This window comes from Pelophylax lessonae, assembly GCF_965119305.1.
Source record: "Pelophylax lessonae genome assembly, chromosome: 8".
Taxonomy (NCBI): domain Eukaryota; kingdom Metazoa; phylum Chordata; class Amphibia; order Anura; family Ranidae; genus Pelophylax; species Pelophylax lessonae.
In genome coordinates, this window is record NC_138775.1 from 149146201 (window position 1) to 149171758 (window position 25558).

The window sequence follows — 25558 nt, forward strand, 5'->3', positions numbered from 1 at the left end:
ATCAGTGCTATAAATATGCACTGATACTGTCAAAATGACACTGGCAGGGAAGGGGTTAACTTTATTGGCGATCAAGGGGTTAAGTGTGTCCCTAGGGGCGTGATTCTAACTGTGAGGGGGCATGGCTTGTGATGTAACCACAGAGACATACGATCCTACATAGCAGGATCATATAGTCTCTGCACTTACATCAGGGAGAATGACAGACAGCTGTGTTTACATCAGCCATCTGCCTTTCTCCCTCTCCTGCGGGAGATTGCGAGTGGCCGACGGACATCGGAGCTGCCGGTCACTCGCGCAGGGATTCCTGTGAACGAGCGGGGGTGGGAGTGCACCTCTGGCAGTGCGTGCTCGCCCCCTACAGGCGGCTGAGCGAGTGACGTACCCCTATGTCACTTTGCCCAGCAGCGGCTGCCTGCCGCAGTATATTTGCGGTGGGCGGTCATTATGTGGTTAAAAGTGGAGCACAGGGCCTGGCAGCGAAAAGGTGGAACCTTATGGGAAATCATGTTTCAATGTAAAAAGCTCCAAGGTTTCTGTTTTAATGTCTGACTGTTTGTGTCCTTTACTTTGACAATAAATCTATAATCAAATAAACAGTATCATGGACCTATTTCTTTTGTGGATAGTTACTGCAGTGGGATGGGTTTAGGAGTCACAATTCCCTGCTGCAAAGGTGAAAGGATGAAGCCAGTCTCTTAAGTGGCAGAAGTGATTTATATATGTGACAGTATGAAGACAACAAATTTGTATTAATGACAACGTGCAGACATCAAAGTGCTAATAGTGACAATATGGGGTTGATTTACTAAACCTGGAGAGTGCAAAATCTGGTGCAGCTGTGCAAGGTTAGCCAATCAGTTTCTAACTTCAACTTGTTCAATTAAGCTTTGACAAAAAAACCTTCAAGCTGATTGGTTTCTATGCAAGGCTGCATCAGATTTTTCACTCTCCAGGTTTAGTAAATCAACCCCACTGTAAACAACAAACAGGCATTTGTGACAACATTGGGAAAACAAACTGACAACTGTGACAATATGCAGTCAAAAAATGGGCAACCCTGTCAATATGCAGGCAAAAAATTGGCAATCATGATAGTATGCGTACAACAAACAGATAACTAGACAACATACAGCAAAAATTTCCTGCTCCTGTCCCCCAGTAGAAATCTCCCCTCAGCAAAAAATATCTCCTTACAATTCTCTCAGAGATGCACCCAGAATAAAAAGAGAGTCCTTTTAGGCTTTGGGTTTTAGGTGTCATATAACTCATAGGAGCCAAGGAGGAGCCAGAAAGAGATATGCAGATACAAAGTGGTTAATTTACTAAGGGTAAATAGACTGTGCACTTTACAAGTGTAGTTTCTCCATAGCTAAGTAAATGTGGTAATGCTTTACTTTGCAAAAATGCTCAATCACATGCAAGGAAAATAAAAAAAACAGCATTGGGTTATGAAAGTCAGTAGAGCTTCTAGCCTATTTGCCTTTAAAGAGGAAGTAAACCCTCCTCTGCAACTTTTACCTATAGGTAAGCCTATGATAAGGCTTACCTATAGGTACTGTAAATATCTCCTAAACATGTACCGTTTAGGAGATATTTACTTTACATGCAGCCAGTGACATCACTGGCGCATGCGCTCTGAAGAAACGGGCGCTGGTGCCATTCCTTCAGAGCCCCTTGCCATGACCATCGGCTCCCGCATGGGTGCGCGGGCGTGATGTCACCGCGGCTCCGGCCAATCAGATGGCCGGATGCCGCGATCCTGGAAGACGAGCGACTGAACATGTCGCCCGTCATACAGGTGAGTGAGCGGCATGGCAGGGGCTCGTTCTAAGGTAAGTATTTCATAATGAGCTAGTATGCGATGCATACTTGCTCATTTTGTGTTTCTCTTTCAGGTTGAAAAAAAAAAATGTAATGGGTTTACAACCTCTTTAACAAATCAATCCCTCAGTCTGTACTGCTGTATTTGAGGCTACCTGACACATTACCAAATTGTGGGTCCTTTTTGCTGCACCCAGGGCAGACTTCCCTCCCCTGCCCCCCATTAATAACAAGCCTTAAACAGATGTACGTAAGGTGGGGTACAGTTGCTTATAATAATGTTGTAAACCAGCAGTTCTGACTTCAAGGGCCTAAGGTAAAGACTTGCATGACTCTCATTCTTAGGGGCCTTTCACACGGAGCAGACCGTTTTTTGATCCGCTCCGGCACTTCCTTTTTTTTTTTTTCTACGGACATGGATGACACTTCTGTCATCCGGTCCGTATGTCCGTTTATCATCCCATCCGTTTGCGGATGATAAACGGAGATAATGCATGTCAATGGGATTGCGGATGTCAGCGGATGACACCGCTGACATCCGTTTTTGCGTCCGTTCCGTTGAAAAATAGGGTTCTCTTCCGTTCAAAAAAACGGAACTGATTGGAATGGACGCAAATTGGATGTCAGCAGATGGTCACCCGCTGACATCCGCAATCCCATTGACATGCATTATGTCCATTTTTCATCCGCAAAAAAATGGGATGAAATACGGACATAAGGAGCGCCCGTGTGAAAGGATCCTTACAGTAACCTTATGTTTGTTTTTTGATTTGATACAACAATGACAATTATATACTCAAAGATAAAGTCATAAAGATGTAAGTTTACTTTTAAAACAAAGTAAACAGATTACCTACCATCATCTGTATCGTCCTCTGGATTTACTTTTTTCTTCTTTTTTGGTTTATTATCCATGGGATTCTTTTTCCTTTTGTCAGATGGCAAGGGTTTCCGGGGTGAATCTTGTTTGAAACAAAAACAGAGTTAAATAATTAATAATAGTGCAAACTATATTTATTACCATTACCATTTTCATCTGATAATTAGACACACATATATGATAAAGCTGTGATGAATCTAGATCTTAAAGTACTTAATATTAAAGCAGTAATATGCGTACTGACGATACAAACAAACAGATCCCAATAACTATCACATATCATCAGTTTGCCCTATTACAAATAGGTACAAAAATGACAATAGAATAATAGTATATGGGTATACCAAGGTTCTCTGGATGTTTGTTGTATCTCTGTTTTTTTTTTTTACCATCTGTATATTCTCTTGGTTTTGGCTTCTTTCGTCTCTTGTTTACATTTGCAGGTGAACGTTTCCTTGTATTTTTTAGGCTAGAAGAGGATGTGTTCTCTTCATTATCTAAAATAAACAATATTACATTTGTGTGATCATGCATACCCTGTAACTTTATGAATGTGTTTCTGTTCAAAAGGGCAATACATTTACCTTCATTAATGTCTCAATATAACTTAAAAGATTTGGGCAGATTTAACAGTAGCAATAAATTATTTTCATAGTCACATAAAAAGTAATTTCTTTTTATTTGGCAGTCAATCTAATATGACGCCACGAAAATAACATTTCCATAAAAGCCAGTAGTATCTTCTTCTTTGATGTCCAAAATGGCCCAACAGATTATTGGGAAGTGGTTGCAGTGCAGCAAACCCTTTATAATAAAACACAATGAAAAAAACAAATCTTCTGAAAAGCATAACAAAATGGCTATCTCTTCTGTTGGCAGTATTCCAAATAAACCTGCCATGTGGTAAGAAGCATAAGTCTTAGACGCAAAATGCACCAGGCTGTTTTTCCAGAGTATATAACTGACACTCCAGTGAGGTCTAGCGTGCAAGTCCGAGATGCAGAATGCACAGGCAATTTTTTCAAATAAAAAACAGCAAAAAGAAAAAACTTAACCTCCTTTTAAAGTTCAAGATGCAGTCTGACAGTTACCTTTGCTAGCGGATGGAGTGATACTACGGTGACTACTGTGAGAATCCATGGCACTGATGGTTTTGTTAGAACTGTACAGTATGAACAATATAGATTAGCCTGAGCCTGAGAGTACAGCACTGTAGCATTCAGACAGGCATGTATGCACCCACTCTTTCCATTGATACTGATTTTTTAATTGGTAATCCTTGCCGAAGGCAATATTACTGTTAGTAACAACCAATATTATCCTAATCAATACTTCTTATTCACAACAAATAAATTGGCAGTTGTTCTTATACTCGGACACTTGTTTTGGATGGAGTGTCCAATAACTTCACCCCTGGTCGACTGACTACATTGGATGCTAGGAATGATGGCATAACAAGCCAATGACACAATTAATACACACAACAGTTGTGGATGGATTTACAGTGGCATGGATCCCAAAAAAGACAGTTTCACCTGCATCATGAGAGTGGCCCAGATAATGACTCAAGCAAATTGGTTTGCTTACAATGGGGTATAATAAAGTAATGCACATTTCCTTTTTGGGCCATCTATCACATTTATCTGCTTAGTTAGTAGGACATGAAAATACATGATGTGTGATGTGAAAAAGTCAGTATAAAGAAGAGTGATTGTATGCAGGGTTCAATAATCAACAGCAATCCCATTTTAGTTGACTGCAGTCAGATAACATTACGACAGTTTCTGGTTGATTGCTTTGGCTACTGTTTTTTACATTGCCATTTGTTGCTGTTAACCAGTTCTTGCTGTAGATGGTACTTGGTAAGTCCAAGTATTTATGTGCACAACCTCCTTGTGAGAGAATATACTCATTGTGGTGATAACTGGTCAGACATTTGAGAAGTTTGTTTATTTAAAATGAAGACCTGCAATGTCTAGTTTTATAGGTTCCTGTAGACAATTTTAGGTGGACAATATGCTGACTGGATGTTTGCAGGGCATGTGGTTGGCACTTGTGCTAGCAATGTGGTTGGCACTTGTGCTAGCAGTACTTTGACAATGCAACGGCTGCATTGATGGAACACGTTCCAATAAACACATCCAATTAAAGAATGTATTTTTTAATTGCTTTACTATAAAAATCTAGCTATCACCAAATATCAAAGCCTCCCTTGAACTTATGCTTTTTTAATGTACTAAAACCAGGTGTCTCCAAACTATAGCCCTCCAGTTGTTCAGGAACTATAATTCCCATCATGCCTAGTCATGTCTGTGAATGTCAGAGTTTTACAATACCTCATGGGATGTGTAGTTCAGCTGGAGGGCCGTAGTTTGGAGACCCTTGTACTAAACCAATATTCTGAATGAATCAGTAATGCAATAATAATAACAATTATAATAAAAATAATATAACTGTATACATTCTAAGTAGGTTGCTATCCAGAGTGTCTCTATAATCCCAATGCATTTTGAATGTCTTCTTTAGAAGAGAAGAGACTTTGTCCATATAACAAGAGATGTACAATGTGATATATAGTTTGCAATATATCAAACATATTTACAATCACATCCAATTGGTACTGTGATTGACCTTAAAACTTGAGGGTGACCATATGTTGTATCAGCCATTAAAATAGAAAATGTTCCAGAAAATGTTAGCCCCAGACTCAGTATTTTAAATGCCAAGGTCTGAGTTGCTCCAATAAGCTTTTTTATTTGTGTCTGTCTACATATTTGTATTTCCCTTTTTTGAAGAATTACCTTTAACAAAAACTCTCCAAGACTCTTAATAAATACCTTTGATTGTCTACTTTCCAAAAAGGGGTAATTTGGAGGGTATTTGTACTTTCCTGGCATTTTAGGGCCTCAAGAAATTAGACCAATCAGTACATCAGAAATATGTGTTTTGTTTAAAATGTTCAGTACGTTTTTTTTCATATAGCAAAAAAAAAAAAAAAACAGAACTCAGTGGTGATTAAATACCAGCAACAGACAGCTCTATCTGTCTCAAAAAAATATAAAAATTTAATTAGTGTACAGTATTGCAAGACTTAGTAATTATCATTGACAGTGTGACTTAAGGTGGTTAAAGTGATTGTAAACTTGATTTTATTTTATTTTTTTTTATAACAAACATGTTTTACTTACCTGCTCTGTGAAAAGGTTTTACACAGAGCAGCCCTGGTCCTCCTTTTCTCGGGGCCCTCGGCGGTGCTCCTGGCTCCTCCCAGCTGCCGAGTGCACCTCAAAGAAAGCCAATTCTGAACCACACACTGTGTGTCCATTGACAAGCCCCCTGCTCTCTCTTCACTGGCTGTGATTGACAGCATGATACCTAGAAGATTTCTATTTACATTATAACTCTGCACTCAGGGAATCAATAGCACTATCTGACCTGCACCCCCCTATGATTGTACACAACTTTCAGAATGTATGTGTAATTCACTATTTTAGAGAGTGGAGGTGTATGTGCATATGCTTGATACATATAGAGATGCACCTTGCACCTTGACCTCCAGAAAACATAATATGCTGGACACAGATGTCACTCCTGTCCATAAACTGCATATATATTTAAAATTAGACATCCTATTATTAAAGTGTTGGATGAAGAAAAATCCCCCTTCCTAATGAAAAATTCTCACTGAATGCAACTAGTGTAACAAAGTACCATCCATATTTTTACTCAGACTTCCCTAAAAATCATGCGTAGTGTCAGTGGCTGCCCAATAAGGCTCAGCATCCCACCAGACTAGCAGCCTGAGTAGCTCCCATAATACATTTTTGACAGGTTCTGTCTTCTCTAATCAAGCACCTAAATGGCCCTATTTCAATTCATTATAAGGTCTAGGTAGCTCTCCAATAATATAAATTATAATAAACGTACCCCACGTGGCATTCTCAGGGGTAAAATAACAAACAGTGTGTGTGCATGTGCTCAAATGAAAAGAAAATCAAAACGGTGCTTTCCCCATGTGCAAAACGACTTTTATAGACTCCTCTGCTTCCCGCATGCATTTCCTACATGTGATGCAGTATTGTTTTTGTGTTCCAAGACTCTCCTTCTCAATGGCCTAATAGTCTTGACAACATATAGTTGCATGGGCACTTGGCCACATAAACCAATGCTGATGAACACTCAAAACCCTTATAAAGGGTTCAATATAAATGCCCTCCATAAATGCAGTGGCATGTGCAAACCCCAGAGGATTCCTAGTTTTTATTAACTTTGCAGGCCTACATAGTTTTGTCAGTTGAAAGTTTTACTTTAAACACAATATCGCGTTCTTACTTTCATCCTGTTCTGTTTCTTCTTCTGTGTTTTCAATAACCTTAGATGTCTTTGTTTTTGGGGATTTATCATCTTCATCTTTGGGAGATGTTGGTAATCTCTCTGGTAAAGAAATGCAGTGGCAAAGTTAAAATATTCTTTGATCTCACTGAAGTCAAATGGAGAAAATTCTTAAACAGAAGCTAAAAACTTTAAATATTTGTAGCTTTCATATAAACTGATTTGTATTCATTATGTTATTTAAAAAAAAAAATGAATATATATTTTTGGAAAACTGTTTTTACTTTATACCTATATGTATTCTTGATTTCTGTTTCATCGCAAGGTTCCAGCATTTTTTTGCAAGCAAATTGCTACATACACAGTTGAACTACATATTATATAAAAACTGTTATATGTGCTAAAGAAAGTATAGTTCTGTTCAATCAGTCGTGTGATCTAGGTACCCCTGGAAGATCAACAACTAACTAATGAACTTCAGATTGCACTTCAACTAAGCAATACAATCTAAATCTTTTTAGCTGTCTATACGGGTGGCAATCCTCCTACTGACCACCACTTTAGGAGGCATATTCTTACCACTGACTATCAATGTAGATGGCATTTTTCGCCTCAATGAAATGGTACATTCTTTACATTAAGCACCAAAGTAAGGGGCATTCTTGCTTCAGTGAACATAAATGTTTGGGGTGATCTCTCTTTCTGATCATAATGTCTGGTTGCCTCTTTTTCACTGACCACCAAAGAAAGGGGGACCTCTTCAACTTACCAACAGTGTGAGGGGACCCTTTACTAACCACCAATAAAGGGAGGCATGTCTTCACTCACCACCAAAGTTTATCTGGGTTTCTTTTCTGGGCAGTATTGTTGTTTTATATTTTGTGCTCACTATATGAACCACTGCACACGCAACCACCACCAATGTGGTCTGATCTCAGCTATTTGACCTCACATTCTATGTTTGGTTAAAATATGCCTTTGTCCCTTCTGGACTGTGAGTGATGCTAAGATGAACCCTCTCTTTAATCTTCCATCCAATGGTACATGTCTCCTCCTTATATTCCATTCAGCACCATGCAGGCAAAAAACTATATATAGTTCTTACGTGTTTGAAACGTTTTATTTCTATACCATGAAACAACAATGCAACCCCCACATTTAATCACTTGCCAACAGCCCGCCGTAATATTACTGCGGCAGGACGGCTCGAATAAAAAGTCCCTAGGCTAGACACCTGAGCACATATACTTGCATGCACATCTATGTGCATTCTGACCTCTCTGTACGCCAAAAATGCCCTAATAGCTCTAATTTTATGGGATACCTACTGAAGAAGTCCTTGCTTTTGGACGTAATGCACATATAGGAGCCTTCTGTGTCACATCCAGTGGCGGCCGGTGCGTTGGGGGCGCAGGGGCGCCCCCCCCCCTATCCACAGTGGCGGCCGGTGCGTTGGGGGCTCTATCCATGCGTCCGGCCCCCTAATCTACATGCGGGGCGCCGGAAGCATGGAGTTCAATGGGGTTATTTTTTTTTCTTCTGAAGCACGTGATTAGAGCCAGAGGCTCTAATAGGCTTCAGAAAAGGGTGGACCCGGGGTGCAGAGCAGTGCGCCCTGAGCCCACCCATTGTGTGACAATAGTGAATGAATATTCGCTATTGTCACACGGATCCTCCTCCTGGCCAATCAGGAAGCGGGTCCGAGACCCGTTTCCTGATTGGTCAAAAGGTGAACCTTTGCTATTGGCCAAGAGGAGGAGGAGGACTCGGGAGATGCGGAGGACTGAGGAGGACTGAGGAGAAGCCACCACTGCATCAGGTAAGTGCACTGGTCTCTCTGCATGCTATGGTCACTCTGCATTGAAGGGGGCACCCTGTGGTCACTCTACATTGATGGGGGCACGCTGTGGTCACTCTGAATTGATGGGGGCACCCTGTGGTCACTCTGCATTGAAGGGGCATTTTGTGGTCACTCTACATTGATGAGGGCATGCTGTGGTCACTCTGCATTGAAGGGGGCATGCTGTGGTCACTCTGCACTGAAGGGGGCACACTATACTTTGATTACTGAAGGCCCCTTTCACACTTTTGTGACCTCAAAATCATGCAATTTTTTGCCGTGTTTTTTGCCGCAAAGCAATGCCTATTACATTTTTCTGTTTGCGCCCCCCCCCCCACAAAATTGTGAGCACCAGCCGCCACTGGTTAACTCATCTGGTGGCCATCTTACTATTGAGCCGAGGGTCGGCATATGTGTTTGATATGTACATCTGAGTTAGCACTGGCGGCAGTGCTCTATTTTGTAAGAGCAATACTCTTCTTTTATTTAATAAACCTTTTAAATGGAGACCATTAGATCTTAAGTGCTTCCCTTTTCTTCTTTTCTTCCCATATACATTGGATGTTCCTGAGTGCCTGAGGACTTGTGTACACTTACTATGAGAAAAGAGGAGTGAGGATTAGGGATGATCGAACTTTTGAAAAGTTCGGTTCGGCCAGAACACCCGAACTTCCCGAAAGTTCGGTTCGGATTCCAGAACCCCATTGAAATCAATGGGACCCGAACTTCTGGAATCAAAAAACACCATTTTGAAGCCCTAAAACCCAATAAATGCCCCTAAAAAGTGCCTAGGGTTCTGGGTCATGCCCCATTAACTATTAATCACACAAAAAAAAAATTTCTTAAAAATTGTCGTTTTTGATAGAGAGCCAATTATTGAAAAAATTAAAAAAAAAAAAAAAAAAGAGATTTCTTTGGATTTAGTGTCTGGGGGGGGGGTCTAAAAGGTGTACATGTGAAGTTTCAGCTCTGTAGCATGTCCAGAACCAGAATTATAGCATACCAAACCTTCAAAAATGACTTTTTTGCTTAACCGCACCTTTCTTTTGCTCCTAATCAACGGCACAGCCAATGTGTATGATGGGGACATAATGCAGTGCATTGGGAACAAGATTAGAGTTTTTTTTGGAAAAAGGTGCTGTCTCTTTAAATGTGCATATAATTAACGGGTGTATTTCCACAATGGGGCTATTATTACCAAATGTTTTCAAGAAGTCCAAAGATGTATGTAATTGCACTTTATTTCATGTAAAATGGTGTTTGGTGCACTTTAACTTGAATTCTCACAAGAAACAGACATATATGCACGGATACATTGAGGGTTAGGGTTAGGGGTAGGGGCCACAATGTAGTGCAGAGTGAACAAGATTAGAGATGTTTTGGATGAATACTGTTGTCTCTTGACTTTGAATAGAAGTAAAGGATGCTTAAAAATTGGGCCTTTGGTGGTGCGGACAATGCCTTGACACCATATCCCTATGAAAGTGCTGGTAATGAAGGCAATAATTGCCTTTGTAAGGAAAAAAATTACAATGATATGCATCTGTGTGACAGGTGCGCAAAAATTGTTGTTTGGGTGTTGGCGGAGCCATACCACTGTAAGCCCAAAGAGCTGGTGTTGAAGAAGGCGTAAAAATTATGAAGGTGTGCACATGTGGAACAGGTGCGCAAACATGGTAGTTTTGGTGTTGGCGGAGCCTCCCCACCATAACCCCAAAGAGCTGGCTTTGAAGGAGGCCCAAAAATTGTAAAGGTGTGCACCTGTGGAACAGGTTCGCAAACATGGTAGTTTTTGTTTAGCATAGCCTCCCCACCGTAACCCCAAAGAGCTGGTGTTGAAGGAGGCCCAAAAAATGTAAAGGTGTGCACCTGTGGAACAGGTTCGCAAACATGGTAGTTTTTGTTTAGCATAGCCTCCCCAGGGCCACGTATGCCTTTTCTTGGTCTACCAGGCATAATTGTCACTGATGCGTTGGCAACTGTGTGCGGTGAAAAACGCACACTGCTATGCGACCCACAGTTGTCGCTGGATACAGCACAGCAGATGTGTCACGCACAGTAGCAAAGCCTTTTGCACAGTGGACCTAACGCTTTGAACAACAGGCGTTAAGTTGTCACTGATGCGTTGGCAACTGTGTGCGGTGAAAAACGCACACTGCTATGCGACCCACAGTTGTCGCTGGATACAGCACAGCAGATGTGTCACGCACAGTAGCAAAGCCTTTTGCACAGTGGACCTAACGCTTTGAACAACAGGCGTTAGGTTGTCACTGATGCGTTGTCAACTGTGTGCGGTGAAAAACGCACACTGCTATGCGACCCACAGTTGTCGCTGGATACAGCACAGCAGATGCGTGTCACGCACAGTTGCAAAGCCTTATGCACAGTGGACCTAACGCTTTGAACAACAGGCGTTAAGTTGTCACTGCATTTTGCTGCCTAGCAAGCACGTACGCCTGCTGTGATACAGCAGCACTGTGCCACGTGCTCACTAAACAGAACCCTCACACTTTCCCTACAGAAACTCAATTATTAAATATAACTAATGAAGTACAAAGTTCCCTAACTACACTAGATATCCCTTTCCACTAAATAGAAAGCTCCATACAGCAGAAGACTGACACTGTCCCTTAAGTTTTTTTTTTTTTTTGTAACTCTAAGAACCAGCACAATCGCTGTATCTAACTACACTGGCTGTAAGCTAAATACAATTCTGCTATATGGAGCTTTAGAACCACTCGATATATAGGAAATGTAGTGTAGCAAAGCAGGAGTCAGAGAACTGCTTCAACTCTCTTCAACAGGATCTGGATAACTGTGCTAGGGGTTAGGCAGGGCCATCTTATATAGTGTGGGGCGTATTCACTCCTGATTGGCCTCTGGTCCCCGTAGTCACTCCAATCACGTTCCTAGGAGACTCCTGCCCCCTCATTGGCTTTTGCAGACGTTTCTGGGCCAATCACGGGCTTTTAAAGCCCAGTTCCTGTCCCAGTGCATTTTGGGCGGTTCTGGTGGCCGAATACCGAACTTTTGCCGCAAAAAGTTCGGTATTCGGCCGAATATCGAACATCCAATGTTCGGGTCGAACCGATGGTCGACCCGAACCGTTCGATCATCCTTAGTGAGGATCTGCCAAGATTCTGTCACAACTAGTATTCCTAAGGGGGAACACTGCTTAACTTGACCTTCTGGTAATGCAGGGGTCATTGATTTGAGGTGAGCGGCCAGTTTGTATGGTGGTGGAACACAGATCACTTCTTTTATTTAGATCATAGTATTACAGCGGTGATTTTATATATTGATTGGACTTTAATTTACACTATTTATAAACTATCATATGTGTTGCACATTATAATTGTATTAGATGTGTATAGCACTTTTTAAAACTTTGGTGTTGATATTCAGCACAAGAGACTCATTTTTGTTGTGCTGCACTGTTCTCTATTTTTTTTTTTTTTATAAGATTCAAATGGTCAGTATTTTATGTTTTATTTGGTGCAGGTCTTGCACCACAATGAAGAAGGGATGCAAATTAGAACTACATGCCTCCTGCAAATTCCTGTTGATCAGTGATGCAGCGTATCATTTTGACAGGCATGTGTCGGGGATGGGGGCAAGGTTTACTGGCAAGCTCCAACACTACCTAGATGTGTTGGAGTTTTTCCTTTCAAAACTGGCTGAGTTTAAACCATGACAGGTGGGCTTGGGAGGCTGCTGGAGGTTTGTGTAGTCTCTTTAAACCCAAACTTCAGGAAAAGACAGCAACTAAATCAAGGGAGAGTATCTACATTTTCCCCAATCAAAAATGCAAGTTTTTAGGTGCAATCAGATTGCATTTAAAATGCTTTTGAGGTTCTTCTGAATTCCATTAGAACTGCTTTTTACTTCTTTCAGTCTTTTTTTCCAACTGATTTAGGGCCTGTGTTGGCAGGCTTTTGGTCCCTTTGAGTAGTCTTTGAGTTTCCAAGTCTTTGGGAATGCAAAACATACTTGAAGTAGGTCAAATGTAGTTCAGAAGAAGGACACCTAAAGTTCAATTGGACCTCTTAATTAATTCTGAGTGATTTCAGAAGCATCTCAAATTGATTTCAAACTGATGCCACTGACATAAGCCCAAAGCCTGTCAATACAGGCCCTTAAAGGCAGTAATAAACTCAAAAACCAAAAATGAAAACATTTCAGCTTATGACTCTTTAAATGTGTTGGCAGCATTCCTTTTTCCTTTCTTTTCACCTGGTGATCAGACAGTCTGTTACTTTTCAACTTCTCTTAACAAACCAAGTTGTCCAGCAAAAATGACAGTTAGAGGGCTGAGACAAACCATTTAACACTGGTTACAATGGTCAGTGGTCAGCTTTTATTAATTTATATTACAATGTTACAATGGTCAGCTTTTATTCATTTGACCTAAAAGGGAAACAACGTGTTCAGCTTTGATTCGTTAGCCATGTCAATCTAAATTTACTAGTGCATCAAACACTACCCTCTCCCCAAATTGTCAATGCTGTTTTCCAAAGGTGGCTCTTGTTCCTCTATCAAGAGTGGATGCACCCTAAGTCAGGAAGTTAGTTATTAGCCAAATGAGTGAAAATAAAGGAAAAAAGTGAGTGAAAAGAGTGAGAAAAGTCGAAAGATAGAACACTAATGCTGCCAACATATTTAGGAAATGGTAATCTGCACAATATTAAATTCTTCGGGTTTAATTAAGTTGCATTATCATTGGTTAGAAAAGAAGCACTGATGCAAACAAATGGCCATCCACACAAGCCCTAAAAATGATCTACACCTGTTTTTAAACCATAGAAATAAAATACCTTTTGGAAGTGGATCTGGATCTTCAGGGTCATCACCGTTTTTCACTTTGGGCTTTTTGGGTTTTCCATCTTTGTCAACTAGATCTGACTCTAATAAAAATCATTGTATGTAATATTTTAGCATAACTATTAAGTTTCTAAAATATACAGTCAAATATAATATATGATATTGCTGCATACATTTAAAATGTACTTTTCTTTTTTAACAGCAGTTACACATAAAACTCACATAAACCATACAATTTGTGATTCCATAAGCTGATTAGCTACATTCAAGGTATTTTATTCTGTTACCCAATGTTCTATAAGAAAAAAATACTCAAGATGAAAGTTTGAAAAATACAAACTTTGCTCTAATATTTTAGGTTAAATAAACTACCCTTTATCCTTATAATGTGTCCCCCCTCTATGTAAAAATCTAAATAGAAATGTATTAAACTTTAAAAACAAATGCAAATGTTATCTTCACACCTTTGGGATTTTTTTCTGACCCTTCATCATCATCAACTTTTTCCTTAGATGTTGGGCCTCTGGGTTTTTTTGGTTTGTCACCTTTATCATTAGGATTTCCCTGTTTTGGCTCTGAAATTAATTTTCAGTATGTTAGTTCTCAGTGATGTGAGCACAACACTAATAGTTTTGTCACTTAAAACAAGATACAGAAAAATTATAAAAGTTTTCATCATTTAATTTTTTCTGTTATTAACCACTTGCCGACCGCTCGCTGCAGATTTACTGCGGCAGGCTGGCTCTTTCTGATATGACCACAGAGTGCCTGTGATTCTCCTATATAGGAACACAGGTCTCTGTGATCATTTCACAAGTCCCTTCCCCCACAGTTAGAAAACACTCCGCTAGGTTCACACTTAACCCATTGATTAGCCCTAGGATAACCCCTTCCCTGCCAGTGTCATTATTACAGTAACAGTAGGGGTACGTCGGCTCGCAGGAGCGGTCCTGGGGGCTAGCACATGCCCGCCCCCACTAGGCAGCAGGGATGCTGATGCATGGGACCAGTGGCACCGATTGCTGCCGGGCACCTGCGATCACTCCCCACTAAGAAAGAACATGGTCAGCTGTTGTAAACTCAGCTGACCATTGTTCTCTCTGAAATCATCACAGAGCGCCTAAGATTCACCTATGTAGAAACACAGGTCTCTGTGATCATTTCATAATTTCATCCCCCCACAGTTAGAAAACACTACCCTAGGCTCACACTTAAACCTTTGATCACCCCTCTGTTAACCCCTTCCCTGCCAGTGTCATTATTACGGTAACAGTGCATTTTTTTAGCACTGATTACTGCAGTAATGTCACTGGTCCCCCCAAAAGTGTCAAAACTGTCAGTTAGGGGTCAGATCTGTCCGCCGCAATGTCGCAGTCCCGCTAAAAATCGCAGATCACCACATTACTAGTAGAAAAAATAAAAAATAAAAATGACATAAATGTTTCCCCTAATTTGTAGACGCAATAACTTTTGCGGAAGCCAATCAAAATATGCTTATTGCGTTTTTTTTTGGGGGGGGGGGGGGGGATGTTATATAGCAGAATGTGAAACATAGTGTTTTTTTTCAGAATTGTCGCTCTTTTTTTGTTTATAGCGCAAAAAATAAAATTGCACAGGTGATTAAATACCACCATAAGAAAGCTCTATTTGTGAGAAAACAAGGACAGTAATTTTATTTGGGTACAGCGTCACACGACTGCGCAATTGTCTATTAAAATAACGCAGTGCCGAATCGCAAAAAATGACCTGGTCATTAAGGGGGCAAATCCTTCCTGCCCAGAACTGGTTAAATTAAATAATTGTAATAACTATTGATATGCTAAGGTATATAAAAAATATATGTTTATAAAACTAAATAAAAATATATTTAACCTTAAAAACAAATGTAAGTTTACATTTGTAAGTTTACAAATGTAAGTTTAATTTTTACACCTTTGGGATTTTTGTCTGGCCCTTCAGCATCATCTCCTCTTTCCTTAGATGTTGGGTCTCTGGGTTCTTTTGGTTTGTCACCTTTATCATTAGGATTTCTTTGATTTGGCTCTGAAATTAATTTTCAGTATGTTAGCTCTCAGTGATGTGAGCACAACACTAATAGTCACTCAAAACAGGATACAGAAAAACTACAGAAATGTATATCATTTTATTTATTATTTTTAATTAAACAATTGTAATAACAATATGTGTGTGTGTGTGTGTGTTTCTTTTTTAACTTTGTAATTTAAAGTAGTTCTAAAGTAAGAAGGTTGTTTACTTTAATGCATTCTTATTGGATGACATCACCCGCTACTATCCTGCAGGCGAAGAGTACATTGTACGCTGTCTATATTTTATGTGCCTTTACTGATCATTTTAAAGCGGAGTTCCACCCGTAATTTATACTTACCTCCATCTTCTCGCTCCCGGTCACCTGAAAAACAAATGGATAATCGCAATTTTTTTTTTTTTTCACTTACCTTTTAGAGAAAATATACTCACCTTACTTCCTTCTTCCTCCCCTCGGCGGCCACGGCGATTCGTCACTTCCTGGCTTTTGCAATGATTCCTGGGAGCTGAACGTCATCGCTCCCAGGAATCATTGCGCCTGCACCGGCCCTGACGTCAGTTCCGGGGCGCACGCGTCATCCCCTTCTAAACAGCTTCTGGGCATGCCCAGAAGCTGTGGAGGGATGACGCGCGCGACCCGGAAGTGACGTCGGGGCCGGTGCAGTGCATCGTGGGACCGAAGAAGGAGGAAGAGGACCGAAGAGGACGCGGAAGAGGATCGTGCTGGCTTCAAGCTGCCCACACCTGAGATGGCAGCGCTGGAGAAGACAATTTCAAGGTAAGTATATCTCCTGAAAGGTAAGTGCAACCCGGGACAGATCAGAGGCTAGCCATTGTGGAATGTGCTAGCCCTGACTGTCCCGGGGGTATTTTTGTAAAAAAATGTATAACCAGGGTGGAACTCCGCTTTAAATGTGAGTAGAATATTTTTTACTTCAATAAAGCCTTGAGATGTGTGTAACAGAGAGCACTTAGGTCTTTTTAATTTATTTGTATGCCTCTCGGGATTTGTATGGAGATTAGTATTCAGCTGGCAAATCATTTCTCGATTTAAATATTTGCGCTGATTGCAACTTTTTTCTTATTATCTGCATTAAGGTAAAAAAAACCTTCTGCATGCAGCTCTCCCCCACCCTTTATACTTACCTAAGCCCAATCTTGATCCAATGATGTGCACAAGAGCAGTGGCTCCCTTGGCTCTCTCCCTCCTAATTGGCTCAGAAACAGAAGCGGAAGCCATTGGCTCCTGCTTATGTTAATGGACACGAAGAGTGGAGCTTGCAAGCAAGCCCACTTAAGTTATATAACAAAAACTATCAGCGCAAAAAAATATCAATAGTGAATGGTGCAATAAACAAATCATATAAAGACCGGCTGCACACACTAAAAGTGTCTAAACCACACAATGTAAACTAAATAAACCAAAAAGTAGTGTTGCGCCAGTCATGTGCACACATAGTGTAAAGGAAGAGATCTATAGGGGACAGAGCCTGCGTGCTGGAAGCTGTCTCTTCCTAGATACCGTTTATGCTGATTGCTATGCGCTTTGGAAGCGCCACCTTTGTGAGTACTATTCCTTTTACTCAATAAAGCGGTTTACTGCAACCATACAGAGAGCACTAGATCTCTTCCTTTGTTCCCCTTTTATGTCTATCGGTGAGAATCCCTCTGGAGGTGATAGGCTATCCATAGCCTTTACTATCTGAAGGTCCCTGTGTATATACAACGCTGTGATTGACCCAGCAGTGGGTCTATAGTAGAGGTGAGAGACCAATTCACCTGGTGGTGGGATTGCACTAATCACGAAAGCACTAATTAAGTTTTGCACAAGATTCTTTTGGACACGTGGATTCACCGTTTATTTGATTGGTTGTATGGACATTGGAACATGTATGGATTACTGATTTTGAGTTGTATTACACTATGTGTGCACATGACTGGCGCAATACTACTTTTTGGTTTATTAAGCCCACATAAGTGCCCCCAGAGCATTTGGCTTGCTATGGGGGTACTCAGTAGGGGGGAGAGGAGCCAGGAGCATCAGTGAGGGACCCAAGAAGAGGAGGCTTATTTGTGCAAAACTATTGCACAGAGTATACCTTGTTTCCCATTTTAATAAATAATCGTGGGCATTTACAATGACCTTAAGTGATATACGTTATTGGCTAACTTACGTTATTAAAGATGCAAAAAAAAAAAAAAAATGTAAAAACCTGACAAAGGGATCTAAAGGCCCGTACACACGTACCGATCGTCGGCAGACAAGCGTCGGCCGACGAACGATCTGCCGATTGTACGCTTGTTAGTATGATGCCTCCGACAGCCGTCAGCGCACATTCTGCCGACAAGAATCTGTCATGCAAGCATTAAAATTTTTGTATGCCGACACCAGAGCGGCCGATTGTTCGCCAGTCAGTACAGAATTCGGCCGACAGACCGCAGATTTGCAAGACTGGGCATGCTCAGAAAAGAAAAAACACAGGGAAAGTTAACCATTACATGACATCACTTCTGCAGTCGGCTGTAGTCGGCGGACAAAATTCTTGTAAATAAAAAAAATACAACAAAGGCTTACAATCACTTTAACGTAGCCCATAAAGGGTATCACTTATGATTGTTTTTCTATTTGTTCTGATTAGAAAGAAATACAAATGCTAAAGAAAAAAAAAACTCTACTGTTTATATGGAACTGTTACAAACACTTAGCAAAAATGTTTTTTAAACTGAGGGCTGTAAGTACATACAACATGCAGCATGCATAGGAGTGTGTTTCAGAATTTAACGAGTTATCCATAAAAAATGTCCTGCATAAATGCAGAATTCACTTTTTCTTTAACAATGCTTATAATGTGCCGCTTTATGAACTCACTATGTTTCTATCTAAATGTATATAAAAATATATGTATATAAAACTAAATAAAAATAAATTCAACCTTAAAAACAAATGTAAGTTTACATTTGTAAGTTTACAAATGTAAGTTTAATTTTTACACCTTTGGGATTTTTGTCTGGCCCTTCAGCATCATCTCCTCTTTCCTTAGATGTTGAATCTCTGGGTTCTTTTGGTTTGTTACTTTTATCACTAGGATTTCTCTGATTTGGCTCTGAAATTAATTTTCAGTATGTTAGCTGTCAGTGACGTGAGTACAACACTAATAGTTTTATCACTCAAAACAAGATCCAGAAAAATTACAGAAGTTTTCATCATTATTTATTTTTTAATGAAATAATTTTATTAACCATGGACACACCGAGCTGAGCTTGGGAGCAAACTTTACAAGTGACCCCAGAGAATTCGGCTTGCTATGGAGGCACTTGTGGGGGGGGGGGGGGACCAGGAGCATCAGTGGGGAACCTCAGAAGAGGAGGCTGCTCTGTGCAAAACCATTGCACGGGACAGGTAAGTATACCATGTTTTTTATTTTAATTAAGAAAGTGAACCTATACAATCACCCTAAGGGATACACGTTATTGGATAATTTACATTATTGATGATGCAAGAAAATATATAAGACCTGACAAAAGGATCTACGTCATCCCAAAAGCTTGTACCTTTAATAACCTAAAGTGGTTCTAAAGCCTTAAGGGTTTTTTTAACTTAATATATTCTTTGCATTAAGATAAAAAAAAAAACCTTCTGTGCAGATGATCTCCCCTAACTACCTGAGCCCAATCTTAATCCAACACTACACCTGAAAGCTGCAGGTCTCTCTGCTCTCTCCTTTCCTTCCTGGTCAAACTGATAGCAGCAGGAGCCATTGGCTCCTGCTGCTGGAAAGCAAATCCAGTAGGGAGGGAGTGGATGTGGGCCAAGCCATGTTGTCTATATCTATGAATGCAGGCAGTGGTGCTCAGGATCGAGCATGAACGAGTGCTCCTATAGGAGGCATCTACTTATGGGGGAACTCACAGAAGTGGTGGAGCCAGGGGCGCCAGTGGGGAACTCCAGAAGAGGAGGTTTTGGGTCTGCTCTGTGCAAAACTATTCTACAGAGCAGGTAAGTATAACATGTTTATTTTTTAAAACAAAGAAAGTAAAACAAACATTTACAATCACTTTAGGTTGGCCAAAGTTAGCCACATAATTGTTTTTCCAATTCATCTGATAACAAAAAAAAAAATAAATAAAAATATATTCGATCTTAAAACCAAATGAAAGTTTAATTTTTACACCTTTGGGATTTTTGTCTGGCCATTCAGCATCATATCTTCTTTCCCTTGTCCATGCCCCCCATGTCCTTATAATGTGAACTCACAATGTTCTTATATAAATATATATAAAAATATATGTAAAGTATCTCACAAAAGTGAGTACACAACATTTTTGTAAATATTTTCTTATATCTTTTCATGTGACAACACTGAAGAAATGACACTTTGCTACAATGTAAAGTAGTGAGTGTACAGCTTGTATAACAGTGTAAATGTGCTGTCCCATCAAAATAACTCAACACACAACCATTAAGGTCTAAACCGCTGGCAACAAAAGTAAGTACACCCCTAAGTTAAAATGTCCAAATTGGGCCCAAAGTGTCAATATTTTGTGTGGTCACCATTATTTTCCAGCACTGCCTTAACCCTCTTGGGCATGGAGTTCGCCAGAGCTTCACAGGTTTTGTGAGATACTGTATATAATACTGAATAAAAATAAATTCAACCTTAAAAACAAATATAAGTTTACATTTGTAAGTTTACAAATGTAAGTTTAATTTTTACACCTTTGGGATTTTTGTCTGGCCCTTCAGCATCATCTCCTCTTTCCTTAGATGTTGGATCTCTGGGTTCTTTTGGTTTGTTACTTTTATCATTAGGATTTCTCTGATTTGGCTCTGAAATTAATTTTCAGTATGTTAGCTCTCAGTGACGTAAGCACAACACTAATAGTTTTATCACTCAAAACAAGATACAGACAAATTACAGAAGTTTTCATCATTATTTATTTTTTTATGAAATTATTTTATTAACCATGGACACACCGAGCGGAGCTTGGGAGAAAGCTTTACAAGTGACCCCAGAGAATTCGGCTTGCTATTGAGGCACTTGTGGGGGGGGGGGGGGACAGCAAGGAGCATCAGTGGGGGACCTCAGGTGAGGAGGCTGCTCTGTGCAAAACAATTGCACCGGACAGGTAAGTATACCATGTTTTTTATTTTAATTAAAAAAGTGAACATTTACAATCACCTTATGCGATACACGTTATTGGATAATTTACGTTATTGATGATACAAGAAAATATATAAAACCTGACAAAAGGATCTACGTCATCCCAAAAGCTTGTACATTTAATAACCTAAAGTGGTTCTAAAGCCTTAAGGTTTGTTTAACTTAATATATTCTCTGAATTAAGATAAAAAATTCTTCTGTGCAGATGATCTCCCCTTATAACTACCTGAGCCCAATCTCAATCCAACACTACACCTGAAAGCTGCAGGTCTGTCTGCTCTCTCCTTTCCTTACTGGACAGACTGATAGCAGCAGGAGCCATTGGCTCCTGCTGCTGGCATTCAAATCCAGTAGTGAGGGAGTGGATGTGGGGCCAGGCCTTGTTGCCTATATCTATGGATGCAGGCAGTGCTGCTCAGGATCGAGCATGCATGAGTGCTCCTATAGGAAGCATCTACCTATGGGGGGAACTCACAGAAGAAGTGGAGCCAGGAGCGCCAGTGGGGAACCCCAGAAGAGGAGGTTTTGGGTCTGCTCTGTGCAAAACTATTGCACAGAGCAGGTAAGTATAACATGTTTACTTTTTTAAAACAAAGAAAGTAAAACAAAAGTTTACAATCACTTTAGGTTGGCCAAAGTTAGCCAGATAATTGTTTATGCGGGTGCAACGCACGGCCATTGTTTGGCGTCCCGCATGGGGAAATGTGAAGGCTGATTACTGACTGCAACATTGTAAGTGTATTCGTTTTAGTGTGTGAATAAAGAGTTTGAATATATTGCACGATGAAGGTTATTCTTTTTTTCATGTTAACCGTGCATGGATAATCGATCCTGGATGGTGCTAGTTGGAGAGTGCTCCGGTGTATATATCGATGTTTGGTGGCTTCCCTTGATCCCAACCAGTGAGGATTATCTTATAAGGCTCATACATTAATATTGTCTGGTGAGTAGGGGACCGAGAGGGGAGCACCTGATTGCACTTTGAGAACATCGGCACTTTGGATGTCTTTTCTTGGCAAAGCAAGCACTGACTGAGCACTTTTTCTGAGGATTTTTTTTGCACAGAGGCTGGCACTCAGCACCTTGGAATATTATATGAATTTTTATATTCTTTTTATATTTTATTTAACCACTTGAGCACTGGACACTTTATTATTGAATATTGCACTTATTTTGTGTAGCACATATATATTTTTTGATATGTACTTTTTGATATATATTTATGAGAGTTGTTATTTATGGAAATAATTTATCACTATAATACCACTTTATTTATTAGCACAGATCAAAATTAGTGTGATTGAGATATCTATTGGTAATTTTAACAAACAACACACGGAGCAGCGCTGATACATAATTTTATTATTATTATTTATTTTTTTTATTATTATTATAATTGTAAGAATGCCTATGCTGTGTGTGAGAAAAAAAAACTGAAAACCGCCTGCTGCAGGAATGTGCTTCTAGCCAGTGAAGATATTTGTACTGTAATGCTACAACAAAAATGACAAATCTAGAGTGTTGGTAAGATAACCCCGAGAGTAATAAAACTCACATGATCATCACTAAAATCTACTGCATAGTAAGCCCTGGCAGTGGAAGTGAGGATTTTGCTTGGTGCCACATAACTGCGAAAAGGATTTTACCCATGTCCTTGACAGTTTCCATCCCGGACACATAAAAGAAACATCAGCTAAAGTCAGGCAAAAAGGTACGATGTAATCAGTTTAGACACCACAGAAATAAATTCCCAACTGAAACACCTTAGGAGGGATTTCATAAAACAGAAATATAATTCAGTGACAACCAACAAAAAGACAGCATAACAACTAAATCTAAAGTTTATGTTTAGCTTTTTTTTTTAGCCCCACAGCTTTAGTGGCCTACCTTAACTATAATGAAGTATTTCCTACAATGTGCAGGCAGCTTAATCCTGGAGAAATGTTCACAGGAGGGAAGATGCCCTGTCCTCTTCCTGTGGCTAAACCTCTGATGTGCAGGAGGCTAAATGTTTCGGAATGAGCTGGTATGAATTTCCCGATGAGGACCCGCCTCCTCCTCCTCCATTGAGGAAAGTTCTCTCTTTACTTTGACTGCCTGTAGCACGATCTGTGAAGGGGGGAGAGTGATGATTCATAGGACTCTCGCCCCTATTCACAGATGGTGCCATGTCCCAATCCTATGGCAAACCTATGGCACATCTGTGCATGTGTGGAATCTGGCCACACATGCATCCATCACTGAAACTGCTACATGAGGATGTGTAGACGTAGCTCACGAGATACAAACACATTTTACAAAGGCTTTGATTAGGAACAGTTATTTTTTTTTTTAAGATGAATATTGCATTTCATACCTTTTGGAGGGGTTTCAGGATTATCAGGATCATCATCACCTTCTCTAGTCTTTGGAGATTTAGGTTTCTTTGGTTCATCATCTTTATCTTTAGGTTTTTTATTTGTCCCTGTAATTATACATTTTTGTGAAGATGCAGTTTACATATGTAAACCATTGCAGTTAGTACAGTAAACACAAACAGTAAACTATTTTACCTAAGAAACATGACATTTGTTTATTCTACACATTGCTTTAGAAAGTGAAATGTTTTTTTTAATTAGGGCTAACATCAACATTAAGAATACAAATATTTTTGAGAGAAACAGTTGTTACTTCTTGCTCTGGTGACAACTCAAACATTATGGATGTATCTTCACTTTCTGTCTCAGTAGCGAAGGTCACCAGGACAAATACACAAGTCAATCTCACCAGTAGGGACACAGACAGCATTATGAATTAGACAAAGATGAAAAAATTGTCATACTTAAAATCTTTTTCTTTTAATTTATTGGGGGACAAAAGATTTAGTAAGTTTTGCACATGTAGACAATACTGTTAACCAACAGGAGGTTTGGACACTGGCAAAGCAAAACATGTTAAAGTGGTTGTAAAGCCACTTGGTCATGATAAAAAATTACACAGCACATGCACTGTGCTGTTATTCATGCTTTTATTGTTACAAACGCTTTAAGCCAGTCCCTACTGTATTTAAAGCGGAGTTCCACCCAAAAATGGAACTTCCGCTTTAGGTATTCTAACCCCCTGACATGCCACATTTGGCATGTCATTTTTTTGGGGGGGGAGCGGGTACCTAGTTTTGACAGGTACCCGCTCCCACTTCCGCTCGGAGCGCCGCGGCGCCCTGAACGGAAGTTCTCCTCTCCCCCTCCCTCCCTGCAATCTTCTGGGACATGTAAGAGGTCCCAGAAGATTGCCGGCCAATCAAGACGTGCAGCGCAACTCGCGCATGCGCAGTGGGTACCCGGCTGTGAAGCCGCAAACTGTCACAGCCGGGTGCCCACAGCAGTGATGCCAGCGCCGAGGGACCGTTGGACAGGTGAGTGAAATGGCTGGAACTCCGCTTTAACCCCAACCTCCAACCCTAATGTCCCAGTTTTGTGAGCAAATAGTACAAAAGGCCTAATTATACAGAGGAGTAGGACCTGTGACCTTGAGGGGCATTTTCACTGAAAAGATGTAAGGCAATCCACTAAAAGGAGCAAAGAAATAGGAGGAAATGGGTAAGAAATAAAGACTACTGGAGTATACAAAAAAATCTGGTGTAAGGAAGTAGTGAAAAGAGGTTCCTGCCAATGTATTTACATTGGACTTGAAAAGGGTCAAGCACCATTAGGTGTGCAAGCCCAATAATGAAAAAATTAGGGGAAGATACAATGGGGTGAAATAACTTCATAAGAGGAAGTCAAATACAAATGCTTGAGCTAAAATTTAGAATGGTGTTTACATGGGAAAACCCAAACATTCAAAATGCAGATATACAGAAATCAGAAAGACAGTCTCCCACATGGAAAAGTGGATATGTACTTTTATGCTTTGGGCTGAGCAAAAGAGACTGAGGGCAAGGTTATTGCTGTAGAAGCTGCAGAATCTGTAGAAGCCGAGGAAAAATGTGATTGTTCCACCTCATCTACAGACATTTATTAGTCCATTCCAACTAACAGATACTTGGTTATTCCACGTATCACTTTACAATCACTACCTGCTTTACTCTCTTTGTTTCTAGGCTCCTCTGGATCTTACTAACAGCCTCACTCCTTTTATTACTACCATCATTTTGTATTATTTTTTTACATATATTACCTTTTTTACCCATATGATTAATGGAGGCTGTCCCTCACTTTATACATCACTTTATTACCTTACCTGCTTGACGCACGCAGGCCTCGCTCCCTCAGTTCCCGGGTGGGACCCATTCCCGGATACTACACTACCTCATTGTAAGCCATACCTCTCTTATATGTGTGAGGTTTACTTGTTAACTGCATTTATTGTTATTCATTATGTATATTTTCTTTAGACACTTGTATCATGCCTACTCCTGATGAAAAGAAATTTTCACAAAATGCGTTGAGTTCAACACCGGCAATTTTATCTGTTACAAGTTATTATTACATCATGTTTGCAGGACCTTATTTAAGCTCTTATTATTTATTTGTATGTACCAGGAAATGATTGCAATACTATGTATTCTTGTCTTAAACCATGTATGTCCATTTATGCTTAATTCATGTATATCCCAGTACCATGGGTTACATGGTTTTACAGAACATTCTGGTTTTACCATTATTTGGTCTA

General features: G+C 40.0%; 1 protein-coding gene across 1 annotated transcript in view; it reads right to left on the bottom strand.

Moving 5' to 3' along the window:
* Nucleotides 1-25558, bottom strand: part of PRG4 (proteoglycan 4) — a 134752-nt gene that overhangs the window by 36828 nt on the left and 72366 nt on the right. Inside the window, exons 9-14 of the mRNA XM_082265581.1 lie at nucleotides 23262-23369; nucleotides 20461-20571; nucleotides 15630-15740; nucleotides 14162-14272; nucleotides 13691-13780; nucleotides 7037-7138 (exon numbers count right to left, since the gene is read on the bottom strand). Of these exons, the coding sequence (XP_082121707.1) occupies nucleotides 7037-7138; nucleotides 13691-13780; nucleotides 14162-14272; nucleotides 15630-15740; nucleotides 20461-20571; nucleotides 23262-23369 (633 nt within the window). The remainder of the gene's footprint in view (nucleotides 1-7036; nucleotides 7139-13690; nucleotides 13781-14161; nucleotides 14273-15629; nucleotides 15741-20460; nucleotides 20572-23261; nucleotides 23370-25558) is intronic.